Genomic DNA, 25,993 nt, shown 5'->3' with positions numbered 1-25,993 from the left:
CTCACATTACCACTAGGCAATGTTGCTTAAGCTCGAATGACTTGCGTTGTTCCGAAATGCTAAAAAGCAGCAACCACCATGAACTAAGATGCGTGAAAATGGGTACTGTGAAGCTAAAATGTTCAGGTCGTAGGCCGTAAGTTTTCATCTACATAAATTAAGACTTAATCTATTCATGAAGAAAGCCCATTGTGGTCACTTGGATGGCGTATGGAAAAATAAGACCAAGAAACAACAGTGTGTGTGAAACAGCAATAAAAACAAAGAGTGAAAAAAAGAGTGTGAAGAAGAAAAAAACAGAGTGAAGAAAGAGCAAGGGAGTGAAAAAAACAGAGCAGGGGAGTGAACAAAGACTTGGAGAGTGAAAAATAGCGAGAGCAAATAATAGAGAGAGAGCAACAGTGATTAATAGAGAGCAAGAGAGAGACAGCGATTAACAGACAGAGAGAGAGAGAAAGTGAAAACAGAAAGAGAGAACGAAAACAGAGAGAAAGAAAGTAAAAAACAGGAAGAGAATGAAAACACGGAGTGAGAGAGGAAGAAACAGAAGGAGTGAAAACAGAATGAGTGAAAGAACAGAGAGTGAAAAAGAGAGAGAGGGTGAAAAAACAGAGAGAGAAATGCGAGAGTGAACAAAGGGAATGGAAAACAGAGAGAAATTGAAAAATAGAGTGAAAAACAGGGTGAAAACCAAAGAGGGAGAAACAGATGATGAGAATAAGTAAAGGGAAAACGCAAAAGAATGAATCCGTGATAACAACACGACTGTCATTCGACAATGTAACGCAATGCAACCAAATAAATAAAATAAACGAACAGGGAAAGAACGAAGCAGTGTGAGGAAAGAAAAAAAATGAAAAACGATGTGGAAAATGGGAAGAGAAATGTTTTACTTTTTCCTATAAGGAAGTTTACCACTATTGTTTCTCTCTCTATAACAGTAAAAAAAATCCAATTCAAATAGTGAGCCATTATTGCTTTTTGGTTTTTAATTTGGTACCACATTAATGATAAATGAAGAATATCATCACAATCATACTCTGAAGCCTTAATAGCAATATTTTAACTATGTCCCTCACAAAATCTGTTACTTTAGACATTGTAAATTACATTTTTAATCCTGTGTTATAAAGAGTCAAACAAGAGTTGCAAATATATTACATTTTAACTTAATATAAAATATTATTTACCTGTGCTGAACATGTGAATATCCAGATACAATAAAATATGGGGTTTGTAAAAATGCCTTCGAATACATTTCTCTGGCCATGAATTTTTCTCGCATTTATTTCATTGAACAACGTCATCATAACAAATGTATTAAATATGATTGTGAAATGTTGACTGGGCTTGGCACCATATTCAGCTCCCCTTCCAGTAGGAATGTCCAGCATTTTGTCTCCTGAAAGTAAGGTCACATTTTATTAGAAGAGTCAACTGTCCGAAGAAAGGAAGGAACCTCATAAGCGACACAAATAAGGCATCACTCATGGGTAGGCTGGCCAGTCCCTTATCCTTCATTGCATACATCGCAGACTAATAACACATTTCACTAATCAGTCTTAAGATGTATACAAACAATTGTTCTTCCTCTGACGCATATCATCAAATGAGATATACTGTCTGATAATAGATGTACATTATATTAGCTGGAACCTCACCCAAAGGTTAATTAAGAAAGTAATTAATCATATTGGTCCACAGTAGTAAATTAATCTCGATGCATAACTAAAATAAAAAGATAATTACTTACTTACTTACAAATGACTTACAAGGACAGTTCATTCCCGCCCTCACAAAAGTCCGCCATCGGTCCCTATCCTGTGCAAGATTAATCCACTCCCTATCACCAAATCCCACCTCCCTCAAATCCATTTTAATATAATCCTCCCATCAACGTCTCGGCCTCCCCAAAGATCTATTTCCCTCCGGTCTCCCAACTAACATTCTATATGCATTTCTGGATTCACCCATACGTGCTACATGCCCTGCCCATCTCAAACATATGGATTTAATGTTCCCAATTATGTCAAGTGAAGAATACAATGCGTGCAGTTCTGCATTGTGTAACTTTCTCCATTCTCCTGCAACTTCACCCTCTTAGCACCAAATATTTTCCTGAGCACCTTATTTCCAAACACCCTTCATCTCTGTTCCTCTCTCAAAGTGACAATTCAAGTTTCACAACCATACAGAACAACTGGTAATATACATGTTTTACAAATTCTAACTTTCAGCTCTTTTGAGAGCAGACTGAATGACAAAAGCTTCTCAACTGAATAATAACAGGCATTTCCCATATTTATTCGGTGTTTAATTTCCTCTCGAGTGTCATTTATATTTATTACTGTTGCTCCAAGACATTAGAATTTTTCCACTTTTCAAACGATACATTTCCAATTGTTATATGTCCATTTGGTACCATGTTCTAGTCACTTCGTCTTTTCGGGATTTCCTTCCAAACCTATCTCTTTATAGGTACTTGCTTCAAGTAAAATTCCCGTGTTTTCCTTAATCTACTATGAAAAAATTAGTACTGAAATTCTACAGCTTGTAATTGGAATTTTTTTTCTATTCTCTCATACTTAAAACTCAGTAGGTTTAATAACAATGAATTGTACCAACTTTATAAATCTACAGACATAATTAAAGAAATTAAAGTAGCAAGACAGCAACGGGCAGGCCATGTTAAAACAATGTCAGATAGTGAGATTCCTAGGCAGTCATGGAATGTAGGTTGGAAGGGAGAAGAATTGCTGGGCAACCAAAGCAGAGGACCTGGAAATAAATGGGATCCAGAATTGGTGGGCGGTTCCCAGGGATAGAGCGAAGTGGGAGAAGGTCCTGAAAGAGGCAGTGGCCCGATGATGTGCCATGCAGCAGACTATTTTCGAAACAGGAAATGAAAATATTTTTCACTTACCTACAAAGAGTAAGGCAAAGATAACACCGAGCTGATATATTGCCTGTCCCAATATATTCTTCATCATTGTCCTCGAAATCAGCGGTTTTGTCCGACCATAGGGCTTCCTCAACAGTAAATCCGATGTGGGCATTTCTGTAGCCAAAGCCAGTGAGGCCAATGTGTCCATGATCAAGTTAACCCACAACATTTGCACAGCCTGGAATCAAGCATCATTCATTAAATGGTTAGTTGATCTAATTAATGGAAGTTCTTACGATTGTTGACATTAAGTGTTGTGAAACAAGGTAAAGGGAGAGATCAAACTACAATAATTATACAATATATCAGTATTTCATGCTTTTTTATATGTTTCGAATTATTTTAGTATAATTAGTAGAATGTAAAATATGTCAGATCTTGAAAAGTTTCACGTTTAATATGGATGTAGTATTTCTACTCCATTTCTTTGCATCACTTTCACTTTCCTTTGAAGTTTAATTTTAACCTTCTAAATTAAATTTTCAGAAATCTGAACACATTGTACATAAATATAAACAAATAGTATGCATGCATGCATGCATGCAGGCAGATAGATAGGTATGTATGTGTATGTGTATATTCTTCACTTTATATTTTTAAGAGACTCTGCCTATGAAAAATACAGACCCTAAGTCATTATAAAATTTTGGAGTTAAATTATGACAATTTCAGTTACATAGCAGAATATTTTATTGAATAATTCATCATTTTTGTTTGTCTGTCTGTCTGCCTCTCTCTCTCTCTCTCTCATATACAGGACAGCAATCTGTTATTGGTTCCCGCCAAGTGCAGGAGGTTTGCATTTCAGTAAAGCTGATAATCCCGACTTCTGTGGTTGCAAGTCAGAAAGTTAACAGCAAAATATGTACTATGCCACTGTCCTGCCGTTACAAAATTGAGATGATCTGCACCAGGTAATTTCATGCCAGATATAGCCACTACTAGCAATAATGTTATCTGGAGCATCTTCATTAAGTTTCATCTTATATGGCTTGGGTGAGAAGCTGTTGGGGTAGCACAATAGCCCGCAGGGGGCATCTAAGTACACCATCAACCCTCTGCCTCTAGTTTAAATGAATCCCTATTCACACACTCCTACTTTTAACTCACTGTTCTGAGAATAGACCGTATGCCTGTTATCACTCTTTAATGATTTCATACTGTGTAAGATGGAAGTCAGGAAATAAGGGTGCATTTCAATGACGAACAATCACCGACTTTTTTCAGCAGGGTGCTATTTGTGTGTAATTCAGCTTAAACTCAGATAGTGCCTAGTTCCATTAAACAAATTTCATATTCATGTCAAACAAGAAAATACTTAAAACATTTAACAATTTGTAAAGAATATGATATACTGTATTTTATTTCAAGGAGTGCAGTTTCATAGAAAGGACTTTGCCGACAGACCTTCTACTGCCCCTACTAACTGCTTGTCATAAATAAATGTCTTCCTCACTGTGAGGGAAATCTTGTCTTCTCCTGTCAGTAACCAATCACAACCTTCGTTCAGAAGAATTGACAGACTCCCGTCAAATCCACGTGGAGGCAGAGTTGCTGCGTCTTTTCCGAATTCCAAGAATCCCGTCAAGGGTCACCAGGATTGTGGCAACTGTGCAATGTTGGGACGAGGGGACAGGATGGAATTGTCAGAGGTGATTATGTAGGAAGTCATAAATCTGTAAGTGGGTGTTCAAAGGAACCACCGAACTGCACTCCTTGAAATAAAACTTTCCTTACTATTTTTAATTCCTTTATTATTCTATACAAAAATATGACTAGAAATAGGCTTTCCGACTTCCTTTTGTATCAAAGCATAATATCATTCAATTCTAAATAAAAATTAGAAGAAATACTTTGTATGATTTGAGGCTTTCCCAGCGTTTGATGTAGAATAACTCTTCTCGGGTTCTCAGGCAGGTGAGTTGGAGATTAGCTTCCAAGCTTTCGACGGCTTCGTCCCTGAAGAAGATGGCAGAGCTAGCCATCGAAAGCTTGGAAGTTAATCTCCAACTCACCTGGCTGAGAACCCGAGAAGAGTTATTCTACAGAAATACTTTGGATAGAATAATGGAACAGTAGCGGTAGCGGGATCACACTTACCTTGAGGGGACTGTCCTGCACAGCACACGCACCAATGAAGGCAACAATCACAGCCACCACGTTAACAGTGAGCTGAAACTGCAGGAACTTGGCTATGCTGTCATACACGTTACGACCCCACATCACAGCTTTTACAATACTGCTAAAATTATCATCTGTTAAGATGATATCTGAGGCCTCCTTAGCCACATCAGTACCAGCTATGCCCTATAGAAAATTAACACAAGATAAAACCAATGTATATTTCTATGTACCAGTACACAATTACCAATTAAATATTTTTACTGATTGTTAAAAAAAATACCGTGCTAACTGTACGAAATATAGTACGCATAGTTGGACACAGCAAGTTTTAAAACTATAGCCATTCTTTTGAAGGCGTTTACTTTGTGAAGTTTCACTGGAAATATTGGTAAAAAAATTACACATCCAATTCTCTACTTCAATTATTATCAAATTTCCAACATGTAAGGCAGTGGGGCAGTGGTCTTAAAAGAATGAATTTAAATAAAAGAAGCTTGATAGAGTTCCATAAGTTTGATGGTACATTTCCTGAAAATGAAGTAGTTTTGTTAATGGAGGGGGTACTTCCTAATAATTTAAGAAGTATCAATTTTCCGCTTACTGGATCATTTAACTAAGTTTGAGAGATAACAGTAAAATTACCAAAAAAAAAATTGTAATCCTGTACTTTACACAGTGTTTTTTTTTTATTATTCATGATACCAATTGTTTCTTTCGCAGTGACACAGGTGTGAGGCTTTTAGTAAATCTGTAATATTCCTGTGACATGAATATTTGGAGAGTCAGTTCACAGCAAATTGCAAAAATTAAATCAAACAGCAATGACCAGAATGTTTATTTTGAAACAACATTGCAACATTGTTCTGGGACTGGGTATCGATCCCGGGACCCTTCACTTAGGGCACGAATGCTCTCCCGACTGAGCTACTCCAGGAACTACACACGACACCATCACAATTTCTCCATTACACCCACACAACTCAAATGGGCTGACAAGATGCCAGAACCCAACTTTGAGTGCACACAAATTCTGTGTGACTTAAATTGTGTGGATATAAAGGAGAAATTGTGACGGTGCCGCGTATAGTTCCTGGAGTAGCTCAGTTGGGAGAGCATTCGTGCACTAAGCGAAGGGTCCCAGGATTGATACCCAGCCCCGAAACAATTTTTCCTTGAAATTATTCAAACCTGCTTTACAGGGAGCTCCTACCTGAAAGCCAGACTTGCATAGCATTGTAACAGTGGCAAGTATATTGTTGCTATCTAAAAGGCACCGTAAGTGCATAATGGGCTGTGCAAGAAGACAGTGCCTATATGCCTTGGGAAAACGGAGACATCTTGCTTTATCACGTGGTCTGAGTGGTTGAGCTGAATTTTATAGGAATAGCTGGCATATCACTTCGGTAGATTTTCCATGCTCATTGTTGTGAAAGATTACATAAATTCTACTTTGAACTTTGAGGCATAATACAGTGCTCACATTTAATGAGGAAACTTCGCAACCTCAGCGTGGGAAGCCAGTTCTAAAAAACATCCCAGTAATTAGTTGCTTGTGTATTAAGTAATCAATTGGAAAATGAAGTACACAGTTGAACAGGGAATTTATTTGGTGGAATCCTAAGTGAATAAAGAAAACTACAGAAGTTGTGTTCGGAAATTTGCTCATAAATATTCTGATTAGCATTCCTACAAAATCTTGCATTTCGAAGTTGATGAAAAAGTGACGTACAAGAGGTTCAGTTTGTGATATACAGACAAAGCAGGAAAAGCATATTTTAACTGAATTTCCACAGGCTTACCAGAAGTCTTAACAGCATATCACATAGAGGCAGCAATTTATATAATAAACTTCCACAGAAAATCAAAGAACTTAACATAAGAAAATTAAAAAAAAAGCGGTAAAGAACATTTTATTAACACATATGCCATTTTGCACAAATGAATACCTAAATTTAAAATTTTAGAATTTAACGTTTCTTGATACTGCCCTTGACCATTTATGTTTCAGGTAACTCAGAGTTGAAGAAAAGACAGGGGAAAGCAAAAAGAGAAGATACTAGGTAGAACAGTGGAGACTGAAGATCAAGCTTGTCCTATATATATATATATATATTTTTTTTTTTTATTTTTTTCTCTCTTTTTTTTGCATGTCACTTAATATTAAACTGTTAAATTTATTTAGAATTAAGTCTATTTTTGTATTATATTGTATGTTATGTCATTTTTCTTGTGTACTGACGACGCCATGAATGCTTGTAATTCTATTCGGCTAATAAAGATCTAATCTAATCTAATCTAATCTAATCTAATCTAATCTAATCTAATCTAATCTAATCTAATCTAATCTAATCTAATCTAATCTAATCTAATCTAATCTAAACTGAAGATAAACTTGGAGATACTCGTATGCAGTTAGAAGTAAGTTTCAGTAGTCACTCCCAGCAGGAAAGTGTACACGGGGTTCCACTGTAATGTAGCACTGTATGTTGTCGAGCTTCCTCCACCTTTTCCAGAGTTTGACCTGATCATCAAAATGCTGAGAGTCCCATAAAATTCATTAACTTATCTTAACATGTCGTCCTACCAGATCCATTACCAATATTTAAAAAAATGACTAGGCCCTTTGGGCAGTAACAATGGTGTACCTAATACCACAGTCTACTATATACAGTCGCGAAGCTTGGGGTGTTTTTTTGCAAATCTCGTGATAAAGCACTCCAAGTGGTTAGCAACTAGAAACAATAGACTGTCCATGGTCGACTTTCGACTGTGTCGTATTTCTATCGAGTGCTAGCTCGTTGCGTATTTCACATTGATGCTTGTGAAATGTTCGTTATTGGTTGTAATGAAAATGTTAATGGCTAAAATATAATAATTTGAATAAGAATATGGGACAAGGAGGAGACGTTTGTAGTGCTATAAATTGTAGCAACAGTAAGAGAAACAGGCCAGAGTTATCCTTTTTCCGATTTCCGAAAGATTCAGAAAGGTTCCTAGGTTTCCACAAGAATGCTGTGCAGAAACAAAACTCTTAATTTTGAAGTTCTTTGTGACTGTTAGAATACATTATATCCTTAAATTTCACAATGAAATGTTTCAGTCTAACCGAAAGGACATTAGATACCGGTTAAAGTTCTGTCACTTAGGCTGCTAAATTTCCAGAGAAATAAAGGTTAGGTCTACTTTTTTTTCAGAGGATATATTTTTAGTTGTAGCTATTAATTTTGTTATTATTTTTATATGTTATTTTACTAAAGACGTAGAAAAATTAAGTTTGTTTTAATGAAATTTATTGATCAAGTTTTATTTTCAATTCTGGATTATTATTGCTTAGGTCTACTTTTTTTTCCAAAGGACATGTTTTTAATTATAGCTGTTAATTTTGTTGTTATTTTTATTTGTTTCTTTACTAGAGACGTAGAAAAAGTCCGTTACAATAAAATTCATTGATCACGTTTTATTTCCAATTCTGGTGTGATTATTATTGCTTAACCTCATCCCACTTTGTTAACTACGTAAGCTTACACTACAAGTACCGGTACACGTAAGTTACTCCATTAATTCATATTTCCATTATTATTGTTGTAAAGGGAAATGCAAATTAATATTTATTGGTTTCATAGTTAATTATCGCTATAATCTTGAATGAGTGAAGCCATTATAGTAAATTTCAGTTCGTTTTGCACAAACAAAAATTATATTAACTTATTTCTTGCAGGTATCTTCGAGTTTATGGTGGAATTTAATATACTTCATTAAAATAATAAATTAACTTTATGCATTTAATATTTCAATAATGGAAGGAAGGTGTTAATTTTTCCAAAAGAACACGACAACGAAAGTGTTTGTCATCTGCTAGGCGAGAGATCTGTGATGATGAGGCGATAGTAGCGATCCTAGTGGTGGGCAACTACCCATGTTTGCATTTTTACTACATATTGAGCTTCGCAACTGTATATAGTAGACTGTGCTAATACTGTTTCTTAATAAACACCTTCTCTTCAGGTTGCATGCTTCCATTCTTGCAGTAGCTTCTAACTCACTCTCCAAACCTTCCTGCCTCATAGGAGTATTACAAATTCATCAAACTCCGCACATCTGCGCCACTGCAGAACAAATGGCATCATGAATAAAATCTCACTCTGTATGATACAAGATGAACCGTAAGTAATGTCATTCTGGTGAATGATTCCTGTAGTAAAGAGCAACAAGAAAAGTCAAATACCATTTTGCTGTATGAATAGTTTTCCAGAAAAACGTGCATTTTAAAAGGCATGAATTGTGCGATTGTGCAGTGCTGTAATTAGTATTCAGTGCACAGTAGGTTGTTGTTGCTCTCAACAACTTTTCACCTGGCTTATTTTGAATAGGGGAGTGGGAGATCATTGCCATCTGCATTGCTTTTAAAATTCTAAGAAAAAGTGCAGATTACATACCATTTAATTTTTGTGTTTAAACTGTGTTAGAGAACGGAGAATGAACAAAGCTCATTTCATGTTAAACAAAACAACTTGTACAATTTAAAATAAACTCCGCAACTTAATTTTAATTAAATGTTCATAGAACACAGACAATAAGATAAGCGTATTTCAATCTAAATTTAAAAGATTAAGAAATATTTCCACATTCTCAATGCAATTGAATGTTCTAGAGAAAATAATCAAAACTGATACTTATTTCACGTTATGAAAACAAAATTTTAAAACATTTAAAATCCCATGGAAAGAAATAGAAAATGCAATATGCTTATTTTATGTTAAATTAAATTTAAAATACGATTCTTAAACTCTTCGATTTAATTTTAACTAAATATTCGGTGAATACAAGCAATAAGAAAAGCTTATTTTACATTATACAAATCATGTTAATGATTTTTAAAAATTTCGTTTGTTATACTGTAACAATTTTCTTCAGATAATTGGAAATAAAATCTAACTTATTTGTAAATTTCAATCTAAAGTCCTTTAGACTGAAACTAACAAACAAGTTATGTTTAATTAACACTTTGACTTATCTGAAAATAATCGCCACATTGAATTATAAGCAATTGTAAATAGTTCCCCCACCACTTTAATTTGTAAAATAGTAACCGATAAACTTGCACACAAGAAATTAAATTTCTCGAGCTGCCTTTAAATGCAACTGATTGTGTTATGTTTACATTTCTCTTCGTCCACTGAGTTAGCTCTGTGTTATGTGTCTGCCTCCAGACTAGCTGACCCGGGTCCGATTCCTGCCAGGGTCAGAAATTTTCATGTAAAATTTCTACCTCGAGACTACAAGAGATGGCAGTGCACAATTTCTAATCACTAGATTGTACACCAATATACCTGTCTCTCCGCATCAGACCTGGCAGCCCCCTTGGTGCTATTCAGCAGGAGTAGGCTACATGCCAGCACTGGGTTTCCCCTTCTTCCTTCCTCATCTTCATCATCATTACTCATTCCATACACTACACTTACACATACACTCACCTAGTACACGACATAACTCTCCACAGATACATATCATGTACAGCATGGCCCACCGAAGTGGTGTGCAACTAGAAAATGGGTCACAGTCCTGCCATCCATACGCAATATTCGGAACCCAAATCATGTAAAGTGAAGTGGGTAGGCATCAGATGCATACATACATACATACATACCTCTGTCTCTTCCATCCCTCTCACAAAAACACACCCAAACTGGTCAGGGTACCTAGGCCTACATATCTGTCTTTCACCAGGCAATAACATTTACAGCATTGTGAAAGTGCTATACATTTTAAAATTCCTTTGCAGAACGAAAAGTTACATTTGTTCAGAACAAATTACTGCATATTTAAAAGACAAAACTAAAATTCTTTCAATAATTTATCGTAATATATTGCTCTCTTAATTTGAATGAGCATATTGGAAATTATTTCAATATCTTTCCCAAAGTACGCCATGAAATGCTTCATATAAGACCACTTTTTTCTCAAAATATCTCAAGAAATAATCCCTGAAATTAACAACATTACTTACGATTCACCCTGTATATTTAAAAGTAAACAGAGAGGATCGAAAGTTAAGAACCGCTCATAAAAGATGAGTTCTCACAAAATTTTAAGTTCACATCTCACTAAGTTTGAAGACCACATTGGCTGGAGAACATGCATATTTCAATAAAATTTTGAGTATGAATAACAATGAGTGTTCAAAAATATAACAAAATTTAAACTTTTAAAAAATATCTATTTTTCCAAATTTTGAATATAAATATTTGAAACATTTTAGACAAATCCGAAATTATGTTCTTGGTGTGCACATTCATCCAGTTGAAGCATGTAAATTATCAGTTTTCCCCCCTCTTCTTTGAATGGTAGCAGTTCCTTTTCTCATTAAATTAATGTAATTCATGTAACATGCATTTCACGTAGAGTGCTATCTATTTTCATATAGTTTTAAGTACTGTACTATAACAACAACAATAATTGTTACGCTAAATTTTGAACTTAATATCACATAATCACTCTTACCATGAACTATTTGTAATATTAAAACCTATGAATTCTTTCCTAATTTCTAATGCACAGTAATATGGTATTCACTTGTAGAAATAATGCATTTTTTTTAGTATTTCATTGTCAACTGTTCATATATAAAATCTTCATTATGTAAACGTCATTAAACAAACATCAAATCTCTGGCAGACTTCATATAACAGAACTTACCATGGCGAACCCAACATCAGCCTTTTTCAAAGCTGGCCCATCATTGGTCCCATCTCCTGTGACAGCCACCACTTCTCTACTTTCACTGACTTTACTGTCTATAATGCCTTTCACCAAAGTATATTTGTCTGTCGGTGAAGACCTCGCCAATACACGCAGTTTTGGCCACACCTTATCCAGTAAATGTTGTTGGACCTATATGCACACACGCACAAAAATAATTAGCATGCACATATTAGTTTTTAGAACCTGAACAGTAATAAATTACGTCAATTAAACCACTTAAAAATAAACATTAAATGTATGTAAATCTGCTGCTTTATCAGCATTAGAGATGCACTCTTCAAAAATAAACACATCTGTCGTGAACACATTTCCATTTCTAACTCGCGATAAGCCCTAGTCTTTAAAGGATCTGTTCACTAAAAGCATCGAAAGGAAACCAATAATGATGAAGAGAATTCTGTAGAATTTCAGTCCAATATCACTTGAGGGGGTCAGAAGCAAAGGATTACAAGTGACCTTTCCAAGATCATGGGTTAAGTGCATCCAGGATAAACTAAAGCATCTAAAATTTTAGTCTTTTAACCACATCACACACTAAAATTGAAATAAAAAAATTTACCGACTTTACGAAAGCTTAAGTACTTTCAACCACAATTTTTAAAAAAATAACTTAAGTGCACTTATATCCCTTTGCTTCTGACCCCCTCATTTGTGAAGTGATTCGTGCAGACAATACATAGAAAACAGAACTTATTAATAGGGGTTAACATAAATATTCTCCACATTGAAAGTAATAATTAATGCCAACAAATGTCATTACCAGACAGCAATTTTTCGGTCCCTACACAGCGACAAGATGTCATGTCTCTTGGCATAGCAATGAGTTCATTGATCTTCCTGCAACTGACTTACACCCAACGTTCCCTGTCTGGTCATTACAAAGAGAGAATACGACAATTATAATTATTATGATAACATATCCCCAGAAAGTAGAGTCAAAACATGATTAATATATAGATCACATAACTGCAGCAAAAATCGAATCATTATTGGAAGGATGGATTCGCGAAATTAAGAGCAAACCTCTTATTCTCATACTAAAGTCACTGAAGCGTCGTGCTGGAAACACAAAGTTGATACACAATTGGGAACCTAACCTACGAAAACTATTCATCACTCTTAATCCCTTTCATACCACAGTCAGGAAGAATCTGAATTATCTCTGTATTTAACTGCTTGAGAATTAAAATTTAGAAACTATTACTGTTCATTACCTTCTGTACTTACCTAACCTTATCCATAAGTAACTTAAACCTAAATTATATTTCTTTAACAATAAAAAATATTGAGATCTTGTATTGACACGAATATTAAAACAGGATTTTAAGAAACAAAATATGTATAATCATGTCTCGAAACTTACCCTTACTTAAAAACTAGACTTTCTGATGCACATTCACAAGTCAATAGTTATTAAATGAATTACTAAATGAATAATGTCAACATCTTACAGAATCCACATTCAAAAATAGTTTCATCAACTCTCAACATAATGCCTGAAAAAAAATGTGCACAGAACTTTAAATTCTAACCCAGTAAATTTCATTGTGCATCCCTAATACTGAAGAACCATGCGACGTGAAAGAATAGGTAGGGATCCTCTCAAAAAATACTGTGCTGCTAGGGGAGGGTGGTTCTATTCACTTCTTTACGAGTGTGAGCTTGGTTAAGTTACCACGCTGTGGTTAACACACGATTTTTGAGAAGATCCCACCACTTCCACGTACCGGTATCATTGTTGTGTCTTGGACAAGGATTAGAAAATGGGGTTACGAGGTTTCGCACGCTGATACTTTAAATAACATAAAAACTACAGTGTACAAGGAAACCATATTGCCAACATATTTTGCAGTTTACTCAACTTGCAACATTTATAACCACTGTTCTTGGCTTATACTCAGTAAAGTAACAAGCCCGAGCTGGAAAAAGTGGTTTAGTAGCACAGTATTTCTTGTCGAGGCTGTTCTATAATTTCCCCATTCATTCAGGCAAGTGCAGCACATTCACAATATCTCAATACATCTAAGAATAAGCTACTTTACCATGGGCGATGGTCATACTCACCAATAAGGTTGATGCTTTAGCTTCAATACTTTAATAGCAACATTACTGTTTAATCATTTTAAACTAAGTTGATTTTGGAACAGTAATACCAGCAGCTTAACTGAATGCAATTTCTTCCATAATTAGTTCCACGAGAATTCCTGTGCGTGCATTACAGCTTCTCTCTTCCGAATAATCCAACTTCAGTTTAATCTGTCTCCAATAGTCTGAACAATTTCTCAAAGGACTTCAGTGCTGTGTACTACATGCGATGTAAGAAATATTCCAGATGTAATCCTTTTTTTATTAAGTTATTCGTATATTTAACAGTCTATTTTTACAGTCTATCTTCAAATTTTCTGAATTTCCTTATTCTTAATTCACCAATTGCTACGTTTTCAGTTAAAGCACATTAATCGTATTGTCTTTCCTCTGTCGCAAATTTAGTATTCCACATACATTATTATTACTATTATTATTTAAACCAAATGATGGTTAGCACCTGTCTTATAAATCAGATTTAACAACAAATTATAGCACAGTCAAGAATAATTTACGTAGATACAATATCCCACAAAATTCAAAAGTTCACTGCGTTCCATCTGTTCAATCATCCCATGGCATATCATGGTAACTTTTCATAGTGACAGAAGTGACAGCACAAATAGCAGATTATTACGTGAAAAGTGGAAGTGAATCTTTTTGATGTTACTTATCTATTCTCATGTTTGAAGACAAATTTTTATATTTTCATTTAATCTATTTTTCAATCCTTTTTGTGTGAAAACTGTACTTTAAGCATAACTATCATGTTCTGACTGTTATATTCTTAAGCTCTTAACTTTTACTTCAGAACTCATTTCCAATTATCTGCAGAAAAATAACTTTAGACAAACTACAATCCACAACTCTGCCATATAATGCAGAAATATTATTGTTGTCAGAGTGCAAAATCTTGAAATGAATAGTTATAAAGCCGAATTCACTGCCAATAGATGAAGCCAACATTTGTTTGTAAGAAAATCTCTTCAAATTCTTCACTTGTAAGCACTCAATTGTCTCCAATGTAACAAATGACAAATATTTAATTAATAAATGTTCTTAGTTCACAGATTCCCTGACCTTCCCTCTGCAACTTCAGACTCTGTTGAAGATATTCTATACCAACTGACAGGATTTCAACTGCTTAATTGAACATATATATTAAAAATTAACTTCATATAAAATAAAGTCAGACAAAGTTTCAGAGCTCTTTAATTCTAACAGGAATTTTCACTTTTCTTATAACTTATTAATTTCACAGGCATTCGTTTTGATCTCAGTTTATTACAAAGTGGTTAAGTATGATATCCCAATGTAGAATCCTTTAACATTTAAAAAATGTCTGATCCATAAGAGTAATAAGTTTCCAAACTCATTACACTGAATTATGCCATGTTAATCCAATGTCTTGACAACAACACGTCTCTCAACCCCATAATCATTTCAATATGTCGTCATTTCCTTGAGATATTTTCTATCACAACTCAATTTATTAACTTTCTGAGATATATCCATGCACTCATTGGATTAAGCCTTTATTTGTTCTTTTCTTAAATTATCAATAATTCTCTCACCAAATCCTGAATCACTATTTTATCTTTCCTTGGGTAAATTCACATCTTCTCTTACATTATCATCCAGTTACTTCGGAATATTACTTGCTACTTTGTTTACATTTAGTCATTTCGCAAGTAGTTCCACTATTTTGTCAGCATCAGAATATTTGTCTTCTTGTTTTTCATTAATATTTACTAGATTTCGCCTCCTAATTTTCTTCACAAAACTTTATATGTATTCTATTACATCATATTCAGAAATTTTTCTTCAATTATTAATGTCCTCCATCTTTTGTAAATTCCATTGTAAAATTTTTAGTGTTAAAAAAATATAAATTCTGAATTCGAACTAAGCTATCTCTCATATTCTTGCAGTAATCATTTTCAATTAGACACATGCACCTTTATCTTTTCTGACAATATGAACTTTGGTTACCGGTACAACCACCCTTGTATGTAAATTGAAGAGACATATGTTTTTCTCCATGCTAGTTTTCAGTAAGCAAATTACGAGAGCATTGATATATATATAATTCCATATAAAAATGGTGTATAACTGAAGTTTTTGTGACCATATACAGTGAAGCTTCTCTGCCTTCTGAACTGTAGAATTTAACATTTTTCTCCTCAATTAAAATCTTGGTAAACACCCACTGCAAAATTTATATGTAAATTTATTTCACGCGAAACTAAGATTCATTTAACTGATGTATATTTTCGTAACAGCAAACAATCTATGATTTCCGTAGTCGAACATGCAATTAAATTATTAACTGTTCCAAAGTGAGCACAATATCTACTTTAATATGAACAATATTTCCATGGCTTCAAAGGTTTTCATATATTTAGATTGAAATATGCCTTTAGAAAAAAGTTTATCTTGAATGTGGCTTCAATTTTTGGATCTTCATTAACGTTTTTTATAGTTGCTGAAAATTGTTTTTAAAATTCAATATACAATTAAATTATAAAAACAAAATAATCAAGGAATCTTCTCCTTGCACATCTATAATATTTGCAGAAGATGAACTTGACGGAGACGAAATTGACCAATAGTTCAAATTCTTGAAGTTATTTTATAATATACATTTTCAAGTAAAAGCCATCCACTGACCACAACTACATTTGCCCGATGATATTAACATTTCAAATCCTCCATTTCAGCATATAAAAATTAGAGTGTATGGACGCATTATTTAAAATTATGCAGAATAGCACAATTAATAAGACAGTCATTTTTTGTATATGTTAAAAAATCACGTCCTATAGGCATTAGAATTTCCATTTGAGTAGGAATTAAAACATATTTTTTTCTTCTTTTGCTCCTGACCATTATACTCTTCGTCAAATGTAATACAAAACTGATTACGTTTTATTTTTTCAAAGCGTTAATAATTCCAGCAATGTTCCATTGACTTGTCATAATCCAAGATACTGCAGTAGCGTGATGTGCCAGTTGCAGCTTATCAAACTGGAATGATTCTGATGAATATTCTCTAGCCGCAACAGCAATCACCAATTCCAGGTTTCATACCCATTAAGAACTTCACCAATGCAATGTAGTCTCTTTCAGGTCCATGAAGATCCAGTATTATCTAAAAATCCAGGTCCACGAGGAAAGTAGTTCAACATAATGCAAGAGTAATATCCTGAATCCTAATGAGTTGCCATCAGAGAAAAAAAAAGAAGAGAAACAGTCATAAATAATGAAGCTTTTCAAACATCAATTGCCAAGATGTTCTTGACAGAAGATACATGTACTAAAATTATTCAATAACCTAAGTTACTAATAAGATTTGACAAAAAAGAAAGGAACATTTTGCCACCAAATTTATTTCCTTCTGAACTAGAATTATACGATTTGGGGGGTGAAGAGAGTGTAGAAGCTCAGAGCAACCTGCCTGGTGGCTAAATGCTTCACAAAAAAAAAAAAAATTCGCCTGTACCTAACCCCAGAAACCATCTGCATTCCGAGTGATGTCACCACTGTCACAGACAACAACAGTACAAACCTACCGGTACTCTTTGCAATATTGCTCCACTTGCCTGCAATGCAATCACCCACCCACCTTCCGCCAGCAACTTAGCCTCCTGGCAGTTGAACAGCTACTGTGCTACCACACTTTTTCCAACCCCAGCCATGTCCATGCAACTTTGGAGCAAAACTGCCTCTGACTGGTACATCATTACAAAACTTTACTTTAAATTCTGTTGTCTTTCCTTTCTCTCACTTATTTTCCGTTATTTGTGGAGAGCAAGCAATTGAGAAATCTGTGCACGCATACGAGTATAAATAATCCTTACTTCTCCATTGCTATCTCGTATCCTTCGATTGAATTCCTTTCCTTCTAAAATGAGGAAATCATCTCCAGGCTTCAAAATTCCACACTTTGTGGCAATAGAGCGTGCTGTGTTGATGTTGTCTCCAGTAACCATGCGCACGGTGATACCTGCTCTCTGGCATTTTTTGATGGCATCAGGAACCTGAAATAAATACATAAACATCCCATCCAGTTGCATTTGAGCAATCAAATATCAGAAATTGAAGTCCAAGTTATTGTTTTTAACAGCACCTGTTTTCTTCAATATCTCCATCACATTATTGAGAGAGAGAGAAAGAGAGAGGGGGGAGGGGAGGGGAGGGGAGGGGAGGGGAGGGGAGGGGAAGCTTGAACATATAGCTTACACATTCCCAAATTTTCATGGAAATGGAAGTTTTCAATACCTCTGATACGGAAAAAATGGATTCTGACATGTCATTTCTATGTCTGTCTGTATTTGTCTACAATGATTTTTTCTGATTTTGGCCACATACAGTATCCAATCACAGAAGTCCTGCAAGGATGGAAGTGAATTACTTCTACCAAAAAATGTTTTCGGAGATTACTATTACCTACAGAATAACAATAATTTCAGACAAGAATTTTATTTTAGTGTTCAAAAATATCCACATGAATTAATTTTTGCAAAATGTATAATGCATAAAGAAAGGATATACAGTATAGCTCCAATTTTAAACATTTTTCTGTGAAAATGTTATTTTCTGTAAATCTGCAAATGCCATACACAAAAATCTTATGGTGAATGATATAATGTACTATATTGTGGCAACCGTGCTGGAAGATTCTCGTTGCCTCGGGAGTCTAAGCGCGAGTCCAGCGGAGAGGCGGCCAGCAGAAGGGAGGCGCAGGACGTGAGGCTAGAGCTTCGGTGGGTGCTGGCAAGGCGCGGTGAGGGGAAAGAGAACTGCGGTACCGACACGGAGCGGAGAAGATAGGAAAGGAACCAAAGATTCGAGAACATGTGATTTAATAAATAAAGCGCGAGCAGCCTTCAAGTGTGTCAGTTTAGTTTAGTCAGCTATGAGAGAGCTACTTAGCGGAGATGTATCCAGTGAATCTGAGTTCGAGGTGCAGAGAACTTTAATAACTGTGACAGCATCCAGACGAAGGCAACGCATCTGGAAATCTTGGGTTCGAAGTGCAGTGGACTGTCTCTGGAAGTCTTTGGTTCGATATACAGTGAACTTGAGTGAGTGAGCGAGCTAGAAGAACTAGCCAAGGCAAACGAACTGTGAACTGAAAACTGACAGTTTTGTTTTGTAAATAGTGCTTTGTGAACATTATTTGAAATTAGGAGTACATTGTTGTTCTTCTCAATAATACACGTGAATAGTCATTGTCGTTCTGTGGAGTGCAATAACGACTAATGTATTGCAGTGTTGAGTGGAATACCCATTGACGACGGGTGTGTGATTAAAGTTACAAGTAAAACTCACACTTTTGTTGAAATATAAAAGTTACTCTATATATATGTATATCTCATGACAGTTCGAAAAAGAATTAGTTATGAACAAACTACTGATAAAACCAACTGAATTGTAAATTATTGTAAAACATATTAAGTTAGGGCCTATATATATTTTTTAATCACGTAAATTTTGAAATGAGAATATTTGTATTACCAGTGAACCTCCTATTCAGTGATTTTCAACAAGATAATATTGTGTTTTCTACAGACAACCTGCCACCAATTTATCACTCTTATCACATCACACTGAAGTTCAGCAATAACTGCAATGTATCCTGAACTCTCTGAAATATTTCCATTGCCTGTTTCCTATTTGCTATTCTAATTGATGGAGAAAGTTCAATTCTGAAGTGTGTTTTAGTTTCAATATCCTCACGACAATGAAGACGCAACAGACATAAATACAATTACATAAATAGTAAGAAATAATTTTATATTATTATACTCTCAACTTTAATACTAATAATGATAATAACAGATATGGTCTCTAAGGGCATTCTCACCACTGTTCTTCTGACTCTCTCTGCAACTGTTGCATTGCAATCAACATGGTGTATTGACATTGCACACAAAATGTACCATTATTTTGCTTAGGAACTAGTCCCATTAATAATGAAATTAACAATATGTTATTGTACAAGATAAGAATAAATTTTTTGTACTTGGGGGGGGGGAAAACACACACACACACACACACACACACACACAGTATAGCAAAAAAAAAAAATATTTAAAACAGTACCAGTAATTGAAAGTAACCACAACAAAAGCAAGAGCTTTGTCTGGCTATCCTTACACAACTTCATGCTCCACAGGGCATCCATCATTGTTCACTATGTACTCTATGCAGTATACCGATATAAAAATGAGATACACACATTAAATATTCAGTTCAGCTATCTTTCCTTCTCTCAAGTGTGTGTGTGTGTGTGTGTGCGCACGTGTGTGAGATTTCCTGTATGTAGAGACACCCAATTTTAACAAATGATTTTGTAAGTCATTTCTGCTAATTGAGTCAAAGAGAGAGAATCTTCATACATATGAAGCAGATTCACTTCCCAGATATGTTTTACTATCGTGATTTGTTGCGAAGTTTGGTCATTTTTCTCATTGTTTGCGTATTTGGAATTTTTTTAGTTAAATGCAATTTTTTATTTGAATATCACTGAATCGTACACTTAGCGGCAAAAAGAATGGGCCGGCCGACAATTTCTAAGTTCCAGAGACATAACATTGTGCATGCTCGTCTCGTCAAAGCCATAGTTCACCAGTTAACACATAATTAAACCATTTAAATTTGCTGTATTTTGTTTAAGAGTCTAAAATATGTAATAAAATCGAATGGCGGGTTGATTCTAGATACATCAGGGCCCTTGAAGAGTGAAATAGTAATAAAATTGATAAATACAAAATAAACCGGAGCGAATATAAATGGGAAAACCACGTATTATGCTGAACCAACATTAACTGTCATAGTAGCATAAGTTGTTATGGCATTGGTCTATTGAACAAGTGGTGAGTAGTAGCTCAAGGTTCTAATCTCTCCAAATCTTCTTTTTTTTTTTTTTATTACAAACTTGCCATCATATGTGTCTCGCAAAGCTATAATTATGTGGTGATATCTCTTAGAATATGCCCAAACTCTAATAAATAATAAACCTCCCTCTCTCTTTCAAGCAATACTGTCATCTGTTAATACAACGTTCTGTCTCGTCACTATGCTTGAAGTTGGCACAGAAACAATAATTCATTGCCCTGGTTCGCATAGGTTATTCTGTGTATGCTACTCTCCGACAGGACTTCAATTGGAGAAATGTCATTTTCTCCGACGAGGTAATTGTCTCCTATAGCAACGATAGTACTGCCCTAGTTTATTATATGAATGGCCACTGATACGATGAAGGCTTCGTGAGACGAATTATTAACAAGTCGGGTTGCGTGAGGGTCGCGTGTTGGGGGTGGATGTCATACGATGGGGCAGGACTTCTGGAACGCATCCACAGGCAGTTTACGGCAGAAGTCTACGAACACATTTTGGCATATGTAACGATCCCTTCCACCCAAAATCGATATCCAGAAGGAACACTTTTCTTCCAGCAGGATAATCATCCGATATACACTGCCAACCGGATTCAAAGATGGTTTACGAGGAGGCGTGATGTCGACCCAGTCCACTGGTCTCCAAATTCACCAGATATGAATCAGATTCAAAATTTGTGGGCTGCAGTCAAAAGGATCCTACGCTCTAATTGGGCAGAACAACCACCCGTTCGGACACCTGAGGAATTGTGGGACAGAGTTCTAAATGCGTGGGAGGAGATGGCCAAGAATTTAGACCTGTTCTATAATCTTGTGGACTCCATGCCGCGCAGAATGAGGGCAGTTGTTGACGCAGGTGGTTTGTGGACGAGATACTAGTCCCCACCACAGACCTTGTTTCGTTAATATATTAAAAAGTTGTTTGTTTTTGTTAATTTAATTATTTATTTGTGTTTGATATGCGTCCGGTTTTTTAGGATGTGAAACAAGTATTTTTGTTTATACAGGCCAGGTCTCTCCTATTAATAGCCCACAGGTGACGGGCAATAATATTTTTACAAGGCAGGCATAAAGAAGTTTATTAACAAATGCCATTTCACATTTAAACTAATAAATTAAGTAAAAGTTAAAATAAAAAAATAATTTTACCGTACTGGGAGGCGAACTCACAACCTCTGGTATGGTTGTCAGACATCTTACCACTGGGCCACACACTGCTCGTAAGATTTATTACATTATAGACGGACGACGCTCAATGAAGAGACACCACAGCAATGCCTTGCAGTGGATTACGTTTACACGAGTGAACTGCGCAACAGAACTTAGCATTTCTATCTACCAAGAGTTGGCCCATTCTTTTTGCCGCTAAGTGTACATTCATCAGTCACGAAATTCCATTATTTTATTTTCCACAATGAAACATTCAAAATAAGTACGAAAATGGGTTTGTCATTCATGTTTCCATTATGTGGAAAGCATGGCTGTGAAAAATGAAAATCTATGTATCGAACAAGCGCAATGCTTATGTTTATTACACACTAACAAAGTAAGAAGAAATGTGTAAAAGATATTCACCACATTTTCAATAAAAGTACACTCAACAAAGATTACAGAATAATTTATTTTGATAATTCAGTAGTCAGAGTGTGCAAATGAACACAGGCATAATGTTTTTTGAGATTCAAGTGAAACTTTCCTCCGTCTAGTGCAGTAGTTCCAACTTGTGAACTCCAGAGTGATTTGAAAGGGATCCACAGAACCAAGATGTGTTTTTCAATGGTATTTCAATTAAGCTTAACTTCATCACATTCTCTGACATTTATTAGCATGCTCGAATATTTTTTGCTTATCTCAGACTTTTGAGACAAAGTTTAAGAGAAATAAGCTTGCCTGAGAAACTTCTCTTTGCTTGCAAGTCTTGCGTACCTATCCAATAAATAAATAAATATATATATATAAAATCTTCAGGGTCCGATTTTAACGGTATACACCATTCAGGATAAGACTGAAGCAGCGGTGAAGAGATTAACTTGTGGTCTCAGTGATTTATTAATTGAGACTTCGATTCATTTTCCTTCTCTCAGTGACTTTCTAGTAATACAGGATAATGAACTCTTGCCAGATATTTTTTGTGTATAAAGAAATACTTTCATTGATTGATATTAGAATTAAAGGCAAATTATCTGTTCTCCAATGAAAAACAAAATAAATAAATAAATAGAAACACAATTGCAAGAAAATTATCATCACCATTTTTCCAAGTATTAGGACAAGTGGCCTGTTAAGTTCTTATTTTCTGTCCATCTTTGGTCGATAATTTAAACCTGACTTTGAAAAATGTGCTGTTGCTCATTCTGTTGACGTGATTTTTCCATTTTTTTTTTTCATATCGCCACATGTATTCAATCACTGGTTCAGCCTCGAGTTCCTCCAGGATATTCTCATTCCAGTTGTGGTCGAATTTAGTGTATCCTGCAGTTCTCATGAATCTCATCTCACATGCTGTGAATCTGTTATTATCATATCATGAGCTCTTAAGTTCCATGCCTCACTTCTTTAAGAGAGAACTGAGAGAACTGGTCTTGTGAGAATATTATACTGGCATAAACTGGTATATTTCTGAACAACTGCAGGCTTGAAAACATAATGCTCATAATTTTAGTGTATTTGTTGATTTTCTGGGAGAACTCTCTTTAATATTGAAAAGATATGTTGTACTCTAAGTAGTTGAATTCATTCACCCTTTCCAGAATTTTGTTTTCTAAACATGTTTTAAACTCTTTTTCGAGACAAGTAACAGTTTGCCTATCGAAAATAAAGAGGGGTTGATGGAATTATTAGAATTATTTTCTGATTTGAGAGATGTTTCCTACATCGTCCATGTTGCAATCTTGGTGCATGCACCACTCATATATTCTCATGTGTCATTTGCATCAGCATAATTGTGTGAGAACATTTCCTACTCAGTCTTTTTGAAAACAACTGTACCTAAAAGTAAACTCAATGTAGAAACAGACATGCGACAATTGAGCCAGACTTCGTAAACCAACCATAACCATCCCACTGAATGCCTCATGGGAAGTGTAAAGACTGGTTTAATTTTCGCAGCAAGTATATGATAGAATGTAAAATAACTTATATTTAAATAATTTCAGATTATATTCAAAAGCTAAAACTGAAATTAATATTACTGTCAATTTATTAAGGGTGTTTAATTCACTAAATTATGCAAATGTTTGAGTAGAATGTGATTACCAGTCTAAATTTTTCAAAAGATTTTGGAGGTCCACCACTATGGAATATCAGCTTCAAGGGATCCACGACACTCGAAAGGTTGGGAACCAGCCTTATTAATACTGTGGGGGAATGTGTTTTATATTACCAATTGTTTATAGCTATTTCCATGTTTAAATACCGAATTTTTCACAATTTACATAGTTCAATAACGAATTCCCCCTCCCCCCACAATTTACATATTTAAATAATTAGGTACTGTTTTCACAAATTACAGCAGTTTTATTTAAAGACTTTCATGTATTTTATTCACAGTTTTGCAGTGTCCCTACCTATACGAAACATAATCAGGGAGCAGGAATAATACTTTGAGGCAGAAGTTACTGAAAAGAAGATCTACGCAACATTATTACGTAATAAAGAAAAAGTTACGAGCTGACTGGAGTAACTTATATGCATTTCAATATCATCAGAAAGTGATGGTATACATATTTACAAACATGCACTTTACTTTAATTCAGATATTTACTTTTAATTCAGATATTTACCACTGGATTTTCGTCACATCTTCACAGACAGGAAGCTTTTCAATAGTTGCATACACACTTACCTCTGGTCTCACAGGATCTTCAATTCCTACCAAACCAAGGCAGGTTAGGTTGTTGACTGTGTTTTCCTCGTCATCCCAGTTTGGTTCATTATCAATGTGCACTTGATTTATTTCTGCTTTTCCAGGAACGAAGTCCCGAAAAGCAATTGAGATGGTACGAAGTCCATCACAGGCCATGGGTTCGATTACTTGACGGACCAAACGATCTTGCATCTCCCTTGTAAACTTTTCCAGATGACCATCACGGCCATAAATGAAGGCGCACCTGCATAAAAATTAGTAATATAGTTATTATTTATCAATTAAAATCAAACCATGGAAGGGAACAGTTTTGGAGGAAATTGCTAGAGAGGGGAAAACATGGAGCGAAGTGAAGAAGTTTGTTACAAATAGGGTCCGACGGAGGCACTTTGTGACTGCCCTATGGTCCTCATGAGGAGATACAGGAGTTTGATTGATTGATTGATTGATTGAAAACCAAACCATAATTATAAACAAAACTTATCTTAACCTCTACACAAGTTCAAGTATTTAATATTAATTTATAATACAATATAACCCCATTAATATGCTCGTCAAGGGAGACTGACTTTCAAGAGTAATAATAAGAGATGGGAAATGATTTATGAAATGTGGAAAATAATTCAGTCACTACTTCATAGAAGATATAGGCTACTCATATTTTATTTCCATTAGTTACAGTGCAAAATGCAAATAAGAGCTCATTTCATACGGAAAAAATCTGTGATTGTTCTTTGTCATGTGTCTGTATGCTATTGTGAATAACATTTTTTATTCAGTTCAAGTAACTACAAAGAAGCAACTACATAAATGGAATACACCACTAGGAGTAACATTAATTTATTTTCGAAGCACATTTACTGCTCCAAGGGCTTCGTTTCATGTAGGGACACTTTTCTCTGACTCTCATCACTGTCTTCATCTTGGGCTGAGTGGCAGCATGATCTGCAATCATGTCATAGGCACTCCAGATTCCTGAAGTAACTAGACCATTGTCAACTAACTGAAAATCTTTCATGTTGACCTCCCATACAGCAGCTTAATCCTAGTCATCATCCATTATGAATGAGACATTCGTTTCCCAGCTTGTTATGGCATTTTGCATTATCAAACCTACTCCACACTCCACAGAATTCAAAGGGTGACTAAATTATACAGAAAGAACAGGAATGCATTTACAGGGAGAATTTTGAGTGTTAAAACCTTTTCATACAAAGGAAAGGACCAGTAAGTACCACTTCCAACAGTGCTAACCAGAGAGATTTTTCAAATAGAGGATAAAATTTCTCTCTTGCATGTGTGATATAA

The 25,993-nt window shown here is 35.1% G+C and overlaps 1 protein-coding gene across 16 annotated transcripts in view; it reads right to left on the bottom strand.

Annotated features, from left to right (window-relative positions):
* Positions 1-25,993, bottom strand: part of PMCA (plasma membrane calcium-transporting ATPase 3) — an 805,979-nt gene that overhangs the window by 84,444 nt on the left and 695,542 nt on the right. For all 16 annotated transcript variants that reach the window (XM_069838528.1, XM_069838532.1, XM_069838529.1 and 13 more), the window contains 6 exons: positions 24,665-24,929; positions 17,776-17,955; positions 11,765-11,959; positions 5,045-5,251; positions 2,924-3,122; positions 1,191-1,402 (listed from right to left, as the gene is read on the bottom strand). In XM_069838528.1, coding sequence (XP_069694629.1) covers positions 1,191-1,402; positions 2,924-3,122; positions 5,045-5,251; positions 11,765-11,959; positions 17,776-17,955; positions 24,665-24,929 — 1,258 coding nt within the window. The remainder of the gene's footprint in view (positions 1-1,190; positions 1,403-2,923; positions 3,123-5,044; positions 5,252-11,764; positions 11,960-17,775; positions 17,956-24,664; positions 24,930-25,993) is intronic.

This window comes from Periplaneta americana, chromosome 10, assembly GCF_040183065.1.
Source record: "Periplaneta americana isolate PAMFEO1 chromosome 10, P.americana_PAMFEO1_priV1, whole genome shotgun sequence".
Classification (NCBI taxonomy): domain Eukaryota; kingdom Metazoa; phylum Arthropoda; class Insecta; order Blattodea; family Blattidae; genus Periplaneta; species Periplaneta americana.
The sequence above is the reverse complement of the archived record's forward strand: the minus strand, read 5'-3'. Positions and strand labels throughout refer to the sequence as shown.